A 12,105-nucleotide genomic window follows, 5' to 3' on the forward strand; every position below is an offset into this window, starting at 1 on the left:
ATAGTGTAATACGATATTCAATCTACTTAAAATCTGCTAAATATGTAGACAAGTAATTACTTAGTAAAAATTAGCACCATTTGTGAATTATTTCCTAACAAATAACAATATTGCTTTAATTAATATTTATCTATTTACAAAAAAATTTACTACCTAAATACTAAATAACCCTGTTGTTAACAATCGTTTTTACATCGTGTAAACGGACCGGAGAGAAACGGGATTCCTTGTTGAACATCCGTTTATTTAATAGAGAAGCTTCCGTTGACAATAAAAATATAATGTATAATATCAATATGTATATTTTTTGGGTGATCCCATGTAAGTTGGTGTAAGAGCGTAATGGATACAAGAAGCAACTTACTGACCAAATTTAAAAATCGCAAGCTACGAAGAAGATTGATGAAAAAGATGTTACAAAATGGACTAATATGTACGAAACGTTACTAACAGGATACCCAAAGTTTTATTTTTAATATTTGGACAGATTTGAAAAAAACTAAGGACTGCTTATTAAACCTGAAAGACGAGAACCCCCTGCAAACTGAAGCAGTTTATAAACTGAGCTTCCAAGGAAGTGTAAAAGCGTATACTGGACAAACAGGGCACAGAGCAAAGAAAATAATTGATTAACATAAAAGAGCGTGTAAACTAAGGCACCCTGAAAAATCTGCAACAGCGGAAGACTTTATAGACACAGGACATCTTTTACCCTTCGAACCAAAGATTTCCTAGAAATTACAGTGCAAGAATAATAAAAGAGGCAATTGAAATACACAAACATCCAAATAACGTAAACAAAGACGATGGGCTGAAATTAAACTCAACATGGTTCCCGGCACCCCATACTACAAAAATGACACGGAATGTGCCTGCTGCCGACTATGACACGGAACAAATGACTAGTTCATAAACTGTTTACCCTGAAGATGGCTCCTGCAATGGTAGCCGAAATGTCGGAACGAATTCAACTTATACGGGATCACCCAAAAAATATACATATTGATAACAGTGACCGTGAAAACGTACGCACCTATGTATAATATCATTTGAGAAGTGGGTGAATTTCAGGTTTCAAATGTCAACTAGAAAAAAAAATATTATTTGTACGCAAAGCAAAAGGAAGAAGTAGAAAAATAAAATAAGAATTTACGGGTACATCTTTTTATATTACATAAAAAAAGTTACGCTGCTCTTCATACTCTTTTAGTATTATTTTGTTTAATTTTTTAGGTATCTATAGTCTTATCTTAGATTAAATAATAGCCCAAGAAAAATTTGTACACATCCGAAGTCAACACACTCCTACAGGCCAATATGGTTAGCTGGCAACGGGCCGATATCCATCACGCCGAGGGAAACTGATGCGTACCCGGTGCGAAAACGGCCAACAGACAGCTATGGTACGTGCACAAGCATCCATTCTAACTAGCCCATACAACACTGTCCAACGGACAACAGTCCGGTGCAAAAAACATATTACACACCTGTTACTAAAAACGGTCATTAACAATGGGCTATACCCTCTCTTTCACCGATTGAAAGAACCTCTAAATTATTAATAATTTGTAATCACATAATCCTGTCACTTTTTGAAGAAATATTCATATAAGTATAATTAAAGAATTAAAACACAAAATAAAATTGATGGTCATGTACGTTGATAAGAAGGCTCAATCTTTGAGCTTACATATTATTCACAATTCTTACGCTTATAGGGAACTCGGAAGATCTGTTATCACATTGATAGTAGGTACTTAACAATATCTGTTATGGTGGTAACTAAAGGTATGTAAAAACATTTAGTAAATCGAGGTTAAAGTTAGTGTTATTAGTGAAAACTAAAAAGTTTTCCCATAAAACGAAAAATTAATTAACTCAGAATATCCAAATCAAGGACACTGTTGCCAATAACACAAATAGGATAAGTACAGTTGTTAAAATGTGTAATAACAATTTGTTTATTGCGGCCATCAAGTGATTCACACATTTTGTAAATTTCAAATTGAGTTATAATTGTTATGTTTTCATCAAGCTGGGCAAAACGGGTATATTTAGTTAACTTTTTAAAGCCATTTTGCTAATACATATTAGCACTGGCCCTTATTTACAGATAAATAAACTATCTGTACAAATAAAATAAGGACTGTAAATTCAATTATTTTGGTAAAATAAAAAGTTAAATGCTTCTAGTTACATGCACCTGGGACCCTATCTCATTAAGAGTGATCTTCAATTGTATATAAAAATAAAATATGAAAAATTAAATACTTAAATAAGTAAATATATTTTTTAACATATTCTATTAAGGTTACCAATGAAGATACTTCCAACTTTTTAGATAATTGAAGATAACTATTGTTATCTTTTCATTGTAATCAGGGCCCTGGAAAAGGTAGATTTTTTTGTTGTTTTTCAACCTGGAAATGAATAAACGACTTTTTGTTGGTATTTATAAGCATAACTAGATGGCTCTCAGTGATTAAATCTGTGTTGATAAGGTAAAAGGAGATAAGTCAATGAATATATTATAATACATTCGTTTATATATTATATATACGAATATTTTCTTCTTCAATTCTTAAGTCTCTGAGTTAAAATACATGCTTGTAATTGCTCAAAAAAGTTAAGTAAATTATTTTTTAAAAAAACATATGGATTAAAATTATGTCACTGGCCATTAAATAATAATCTAATCACATAAAATTACACATAATATAATAGAAAATCTTTGTATCTAAAAAGACAAAATTTGTACAGTTAAATATTACAATGAGGCAAACCATTTTTCTTATTCAATTAATCAACAAAAGGATACAGAAAAATTATTATGTTAGGTATTATTGTATTCATCACACAGTTGATTCACAAATTAATATTTATATCACACAATGAAATGATAAATGAATACAACTCGCTTCTATCTTAGAATCAGCATACCTAGATAGAAGACATCCAACAAAAAATAAAGAAACAATTATCATATACAATCAAAGCATTTATATAAATAAAAAAAACATATACTCAAAAAAATTATGTTTATGACCAATTATTATTTTCACATTCAAAGTCAAATTATTACCACAAAAAGGGAATATAGAAATAAATTTAACTGTCATATTTTTGTTATTATGGATAACATATACAGCGCCATTTTCGCCAGCTTTACAAAGTGATTCTATGGATACACCAACTTAATTTAAAAAATTAAATTTGTAATTTAAGTAAAAAACATAATTTTGTTATCACATGCTAGGGATTTATTTTAATGATTTCAGAATGTAAGGAATTAATTTAGCCTGTTACAGGCCTCAACCATACGATCTTTTTCAGATTTCATCTGACAGACCACGTGAATTTTTTTACCACCTTTTTGATATCTTTTTTGTTATCTTTGCACTATTGTATCAATTTTTAAAGTTTGCTTAAATTCAATGTGTTATTATTTTATGACCCTTTTTTAAAACGCTGCAGTAAAACGATCAATGAGCCCCATACTAAAAATCGTGTTTCAATAGATAATAAATTACACGACCTATTAACTAATGTAAGTAAATGTTAGCGTATAACCACTTACTAACTTTTTATGTCTACCGTTTTCGAGATAAATTAAATAAAAAACTGATATTTTTTTTAGATAAATTGTAAAGATAAAAGTGATATATTTGACCACTCAGGGGTGTACCAACTACAATGCAACATGTGTCCATCGAGGTATGTTGTGATAACATGTGAAAAAATATATATTAATAATCAAATTCTCAAACAGAAAACAGGATTTCACTTTAGACATTAAACAATCGATCTTAAGAAATATAAATATTTACACGGAAATTCAATTTAAAACTATATTGAATAATCATATAGATATAGAAAATAAGGAATGAATATAGATTAATGCAGTCAAGGTGATAGAGAGGAATCGTATAAAGAAATTAAGGAATGAATATTGGCTAATGTTTTTCTAATAAAGACAAAGTATACTAAATGTGAAGGTAATACATATATTATAGGCAAGAAAGGAACATATTTAAACGGAATCAAAATTAAGGAATGAACTAAATAATTATCATATAAATAAAATAGGGAATTCATAAAACTTAATGTGTGTATATGTGTATAATAAAATGTTTACATAAAAATGCGATATTGGAATAAATTCTAATTGAAATAGAAAATAAGGAATGAGTTCAGTCAAGAGAAGGAATAATTGACATAAATATAAAATATAATAATTAAAAATGTGACCTAATTATAATTTTTTTTAAAGTAAGTAATAATTAAGTATTTTTATACTAAATGAAAAATCTAAATAAAAACAACCGGAAGAAAACAATATCACAATACAGTAAAACTCCAATTAATCGGATTCATGCGTGCCAGATTACATTGCTTTTGAAATATTACAGCGAACTGGAGTCACATAAAAAACTTATTTAAGCAAGTCCAGCTAATTTAATTGAACAATTAATTTTTTAATAAAAACTCTTTTTTTGTATTTCCTGATAACAATCTGGGCGTTTGGCAATCCAGATGACTGGAGTTCAGATAAACAGAGTTCTACTGTACTTGGATTATAAACTAATATTGTAATTACAGGTACTTTTTTGTTAAAATTTAAAAGTGCTCAAAAAGTCGTGACAAACAAATCATTTTGTTAAATATAAACCAAAAATAATTTTTAACAAAACAAATAAAGAACAGAGAAACTATACTTTAAAAATAGACAATTGCGGATCAAATTCCAAAAAGACAGCATGAAATTAATTGATATTGAATACAAAAAATAGCTTATGCAAACTTTGTATAGGTATTTTTTTGTGACTTTGGTTACAAATTATCAATAAAATTGGTGAAAAAATAAATAAAACAGTTTAGTACGGAAAATTAGATTAAAATATATTGATATACACTGAAAAATGTGTTGTTGACTTTTATAATAAAGAAAAATAATAAGATGTCAACTTAATTTCATTTCAAATACCAATAAATAAATATACATGAATCAATTTCACTTGTAATATTTTATGATAAACAAGTAGGGCAGAGGCACTACTTATTTACATTATATGTAGAGTCATGGAACTTATAGTAAAAAATATCACCACACAAATGCAGCTGACCAGAGACATGAAATTCCATTTAAAAAATATCATTGATCGTTGGCAAATATTGAAACTTAAAATATTGAAACTAAAAAACTAAAATATTTTTTCAGTTTAACATTGCAATTGAGCAAGATACTAGACTGGCTTTCATAAAAGAATGGACACGCTTACGCATAAAAAATGAGGAAGTTTAGTGATACGGGAAATCGTATACAAAAAATGTTTTTACACGTGGTAAAAAATTAGAGCAATTAATTGACAGCAAAGATTCTTCAGAATGTATGAAAAAATTTAATGGAATGAAGTACTTTGAGGTCACAAGTTCTTGTGAATCAACCAATCAATTACAGTGTTGACATGTGTTGTGATAGATTTCCGGTTTCCGGAAGCCATTTTTTTAAACGTTTAGTATATATAGACAGCTTCGGAGCTTTTAAATGTTATAACGACTCACTGACACAAACTAGTGACGTCACAGGCAGAGTAATTACAAAACTTTAAAAAATCATAGTGAAGATAATACGATACATAAAATCAAAAAAAAAATGTCTTAGTTTGATAGTCTATTAAAAAAAAACGACTGAACTTCCTCATTTAAGCAAATAATTTCTGTAATATGCAGGTATCTTAATGTGTTGGTAAAAATCGTAACGCTGATTGGTTAAATTTATTTACTGACCATAGCAAGTTTGTTTACAGAAAAATATGGTGACTGTCGATTGAGAAGGGGAAATTGCATTATTTGATGATCTCACCAAAAAATTATTTTATTTTTTAACATGTCTGACGACGTCAGTAATGATACACCTAATGTGATGTGCTATTTTATTTATTTTCTATCATTTTCCTACTCAATATTTTTTCAGTATTTTGAAAAAAATATGTACCTTATTTTAATTTTATTTTATTTTTTTTATTTAAAAGAAATATTTGCATTCTTATGATTTACCCAAATATTTCATTTTCAACGAGTCGTAAATAACTCACTATTAGAAAATGGGATCAAGTTGGGGTAAGATGTTATTTTGTATAATAAAATGCATAAATCAAATTATTCTGTTCTAATGTGTTTTTGTCCTGAATTAAAATTCGGAAAGGTTTGAAATAAAGGACTTCGGAGATAGAGGGAAGTGCAAATTATTATATCAAAATACAAATGTGCTTTACACACTAAATAATTTCAATTTACAGTAAATAAAATGGTATTGAATTCCTAAATTTCTGCGTCATGAATACATAAAAAACTGAATGTCGTCTCGAGAATTAATCATTGATTCGTTTGTAGTACAAAAACCTAATAAATTAAAAAATATATGTAAGTTGTCTACATTTAACGCATTTCTCAAACTTCAAATCTATTTTTTGTCACTTTATTATCCTATTATGAGCAAATCATAAATTCAACTAAAGTAATGTTAAAAATGGAATATAATATTTCTCATTTATATACCATGGTTACCCTATGGGTGTCTGCATTCTTATTCAAAAGCCAGTCTACTGCAGATGCTAAGAGAGTAGAATAAAATATTGCATGAAATAAATGTTATGAAAAATGTGATTGTATAAAATTTACCCTAAATCAAATCCTAGAATATCTTCTAAATCATAATTGAATAATTTGAAATCAGTCGCATAAATATTGTACAAGTTTCTTACTAAATCAAGGTCTAGAGGTACATAGTATTTCTTAAGTTTCTCCGAAGTGCCCGAGGTTCTGGTGTCTCGGGGGAAAGAAATGTATGAGGCGTTGATAGAGTGTAAGGCCAGCACAGAGTCATCCAGTAGAGTTTCATATTTACCTACAAACACAGTCATTTTAATATTACTTTCATTGCTATGAGTTTGTTTTTTTTAAAGACATACTTGCTTTTTACCTAGTCCTACCATAAATACTGTTACGCGAATTTAAAAATTCATAAAATGTAAACAATAGAAGGTAGAGACCCGTAACCTTTTTTCAGGTGAAGTACCAACCCTTATGCTATTGCCATAATTAGTCGGTCGTTGAACGTCAACGAGTAAACGTGGAGTGGGGTGTTAAAGAAAACGGAATCGCCGTAATCGCGTTACACAAAGTTGGGAAGAAGCCGGGAGATATTTTTAACTCCCTAAAACTTTCAATTTATTATTAATTTTTATTGTGCGCGCTGCCATTGACGATTGACCGTCACGTTTAAATGCCCGTGTAAAGCCAAGAGGAGAACATTTTGAATAAAATATTTTTTTCAATTAGTGGAATATGTATATAATATTTATAGCAGGACTAGGTAGTTATTTATTTATTTCAGAAGCAAACAAACAGTTTAATGGAAGGTACATATAAAAATATATACTTTTATGTTATAAACCTGTATGCACAATTTGTATATATGTATGTGTCTAGAGTGTAAATGTACCTAAGTAAAGGTAAAGGTCTGTCTGCCTGTGAAAAAAGGCAAAAAAAAACATCAACATATATGTATTTTTTTTAACTAATGAAACATATCAAAAGTCGACAGAAGGAACATATAGAGAAATATGTTTCAAGTGCAAAGCGATCAATTAAACCGACGAACGACATGTCATTAGCCTTAAAAATGGCTAGATTTCCATATTCCTTCTCAAAAAGATTCTGAATATCTCTCAAATTAAAACGAATTTTAAAAAAACATTTAATGTACAGTATATAATAGAAAGAAACGCATATAAAGATCGTTTAAAAAAAACGGCATTTTGAAACAACAGGAACAATCTTATCTAATCTATTAAATTAATTAAATTAATCATTTAAGTGATCCTGATAGAAAAATAATGCATGTTATCAATTATTGTTCAATTTAAATTGTTGATTATGCAAAACATATTTATTTGTTATTTTTAACTTTTTAGATATATTATGGTACACAACCTCAATGAATATCATATAAATTTTTGATTAGAAAAACTTTGAATATTACCATTTTCTTTAATATCAAGAATATTTTACAATTTTGAATAAAATTATTTAATTTGTATGAAAAATATCAAATATCTAACTAGGCCGTAGAAAAATATTGCGAGGATCGCACTCGCAGTCAAAAGTTATGGTATTTGAAAGGGGAAGTCAGTTTACTGACATGAACAATGAATGTCTTGAACAAGTGGAAGAATTTGTGTATCTAGGAAGCATGTTTTCAAGAGACGGTGTGGCGGTCTGTCTGCCTATACCTACGGAGAAATGGCGTGATGGTGTAGTAGTAGTAGTAATCGCATGTGTTATGGAGTCCTAAGGACTTTGTCAGTAGCTGTGAGGAAAGAAACTAGATTATTCTTATAGAATACAAACTCTATGCAGATTAATGTGGGAGAAAGAGGATATACGGACAACTGCTGAGGTGTTATCCCCACCCCGCAGATCTCTTTAATATCTTTATTATTATTAAGTAAAAAAAAAAATTAGTACAAAGTATATATAAATAATAACATAAAAAATACACATGTGTCATCATAGACTATAGTAATAACAGAATAGTAAAAAATAAAATATGGGCAGAAGAAAACAATAAGCATGATATTAAAGACTGGAAGAAAAATAATTGACAGATTTCACCACTATGTCCAAACACAAAAGCCTATCTTTTAAGTACTTACCGATAACATTATATTTAATAGCACAAGGGTGGCAAAGTCGATTGATAGACTCCCAATGTTCGTTGATAGAATATGGCATTTCCTGAGAGGCCTTAGAAGACATAGTCACAAACTCTACAAATTCCTTGAATGTTACGTCATTCCCACTAAACAAGGATGAGTTTGAAGGATTTGGTCGAAATGTTTTAATAATAAATCGCCCGACTCTTTGCTGGAAAAACAACACTTATTAAAAAAAATATTTAAAATTAAAATACTTAGTATTCTCAAAAAGTTTTTTATAAAAACTCATTTAGTAATTACCTAATTATCATTGTAAATAACTGTAAATATTAGCAAATTGGGTACATAAAAGTTGTCCCCACCATCTACTATAAGAAAGTTTAGCTTTTTTTATCTGTATTTAGTATATTTACATTTCTAAAATGCTCGGTTTAACACATCATATATATGATAACATCACATTGTCATGATGTCGCCACAATTATTATGATGCCCTTGGTCCGTTCAATTAATGTCGTCATTTTCCAGAGGTTTACGATTGGCCAACTGTAGGCTGAAGCAATGATGCTCTAAAATGTCCATTCGGCATGAGTATTCCAAACAATTTTCAGTATTTTATAAAAAACTCGTAATCGAATTGGTTCAATCTAAGAAAACATTTCGTTCGATTTTCTAGTGGCACAAAAAATTCCTCATTGAGAAAGACCTAAAAATGTCTACTTACAACTTACCTGAAAGTATTTCGCACTAGGTGATTCATCTTCTAGTTTGTTTCTGTAAGCTGAAAGTAACCTTTCAAATGGGTGCCGGACAACAATGAGTTTTGTGTAATTATCTACTATAGCTATACGTTCTGATTCAGAGTAGTTCCCAAGGTTGGGAAACATTCCGGGAGAATGGGCGAGAGACGCCGGAATAGAGAGCACATTTGTATCGTTCCACTTGTCGGTCAATATCATGAATATTCGTTTCCAATTAGTGCAGGCCACCTAAAATACAAACGGCCACAAAATTTATTTATGTATGACTACACATTGTGTAACATTAATTATTCCACTAGGAACTGTACATAAAAACTATAAAATAAAATACCTTAGGAACATAGCAGTAGAGCAGTTTATGTCGATGATCGATAAGAATGTGTTCCAAACTTTCGGGTGACATATCAACTGATACATTGTAATGGAAATTATCGCACGTTTTCTGAATATGCTCTTGTCTGGCTAAATTAACAGATTGTGTCAACTCGAAAACATGATTTATGGACTCTGAAGTACCTACGTCGTTTTCATTATTCGAAGATTCCCAATCGCATCTCCCTTTTGATATTAAAAAAAACATCAGTAAAATTATATGTATATGCATGATATTCACTATGGTACTATACACAGAGAACTACAATAACATTTTGCGGGTCAGTAGGTCAAATGCGTTCATCGAATTAAAATATTCATATTCTTTTTATAAAATATTCCATTTGGGTGCTCCATACACACGACTGAGATAATTAAACTTTGTATATTTTATCGATTTGCAGCACTAACGAAACACTTTAACAAATTCATTTTGTCAAACAATGCATTATATTATTAACTCTAAAATAAACTACACCCAGAAAAATATTTCGCGTTGATGCTGCAACGATTTTATTCTGAATTCTGACACATTTGTTTGACACTGACAGAAAACAGAAGAATGACATTGTTGAATGATAGCAACCATAGACCATATACTAAATACGTAAATACAACACATACCTATACGCAAACGCTTGAGTATTCGCCTTTTTGAATACGCGACCCCTTTACAAGTAAACAAATCTGGCGACCGCCCAGGAAAGTTATTTTATCATAATCAGTGCCTCATGTCTCATGTCCGAGGATGGTGATCACACCCAACTCCAGGCATGGATCGTCTGTGGATCGTCTCTCTCCGTCTGGAAAGGTCCTGTGCGGTTCTGTAGGCATTTGTCAGTGATGGCTCTGAAAATTCATTGACCAAGCCACTTCATCTTGTCAGTTGACGTCCCCGCGACCTTGTCCCTTCGATACTTCTCAGGAGGATAGTTTTCTCCAAACTACCAGAGTTCCCTCTGAAAATATGTAAAAAGAACTGGATTTTTTTCCTCGTACATGGATGTTAATATTTCTCTTATGTCTAGTTCCTGGATTAATATATTTGTACTTACATGCCAATGATTTCATCGTCATATTTTTTTTTTCTTTTGAGACATATTATTATTGGTGAAATCAAGTGCAGGATAGGAGTGAGCGCAAAGGGCCATCAACAGACGTTCGACGTTTTCTAGATAAAGAAATAAAAAGAATCACCGGACTTCTGTTTACACTGACGGATGAGATTTATGACTATACACTGTACTTGGACAAAGGAAAAAACATGTAGTGTCAAAATATGATCGAGGACTTCCTTCACGGTGACGGTTGATAAAACTACCCAACTTAGAGACACAATTCAACTATTGTTTTGTTTGACCATTTACTTATAAAAATATATTTAATATTAAAATTATTACATATCATATTGTCCGCCTCGTGGTCAAATGGTGAGGGTGTTTGCCTACCATGCAAGAGGTCTCGGGTACAATTCTCGGCATGGTTGATGTAGCTAAGGCGCTACAGGCGTCGTGTTGTGGTTCCACTGTTGCACATTGAGGTAAGATGATCAATCTTTTGCTTCAGATACCAGTCAACCAGTTCAAGGACTATTTTAGTGTAAAAACACCCTTTAAAATAAATATTTCACATCAACCATGTCAGGAATTGAACCCAAAACCTCTTTCATGGTAGGCTAATGCGCTGACTATTACTCCATGGGGCCGATAAATTACTTTCGTAGAGCAAAAGATAACAAAGATACGCGTATTTAGTCATATGTGGCTACAATTGGTTTATCATGATTTACCAATGCAAGATGCATAGGGCGCTGCATTGCAATGCAGCGCTCTATGCATCTTTAGGTGCGGAAAGGGAAATGTGATAAATTATTTTTACATCTACTTGTGTTTTGCATTATTGATTATTAGATTTTTAACATTTTTCGTAATTCCACTCACACTGTTCATTATACATATTTTCTTCATTTCTCTTGTTTATTTTACAGTAACGCTTTAATTTTTGTTAAATATGTAGAGTTGTTAATTTTAATTTATCTGTACAGAATTCTATCTCAAGAACAATAATGTTGTAAACATTAATGCTTTACGACATTTATGTTTACGACACCTAGACTTAAAATAATACTATTGCACTAACGTAGCCTACTTCTTTTAAAGAGTACAGTTAAGTTATTATGTTTGTGAAATTTGTACTTTAAAAAAAAAATGGCAAAGCATCCAAGTTTTAGTGATTCATGCCTAAATTTATCA

General features: G+C 30.5%; 1 protein-coding gene across 1 annotated transcript; it reads right to left on the reverse strand.

Moving 5' to 3' along the window:
* Nucleotides 1–6,005: 6,005 nt before the first annotated feature.
* Nucleotides 6,006–10,420, reverse strand: LOC148281446 (carbohydrate sulfotransferase 11). The gene is made up of 4 exons (XM_088226687.1): nucleotides 9,813–10,420; nucleotides 9,452–9,709; nucleotides 8,718–8,928; nucleotides 6,006–6,907 (listed from the first exon to the last, which is right to left on the reverse strand). Exons 1-4 carry the CDS (start codon nucleotides 10,083–10,085, stop codon nucleotides 6,678–6,680), a joined length of 972 nt encoding a protein of 323 aa, XP_088082813.1. The 5' UTR covers nucleotides 10,086–10,420; the 3' UTR covers nucleotides 6,006–6,677.
* Between the last annotated feature and the right edge of the window lie 1,685 nt (nucleotides 10,421–12,105).

This window comes from Micrasema longulum, unplaced genomic scaffold, assembly GCF_059751315.1.
Source record: "Micrasema longulum isolate JH-2025_06_02 unplaced genomic scaffold, ASM5975131v1 h1tg000461l, whole genome shotgun sequence".
Classification (NCBI taxonomy): Eukaryota; Metazoa; Arthropoda; class Insecta; order Trichoptera; family Brachycentridae; genus Micrasema; species Micrasema longulum.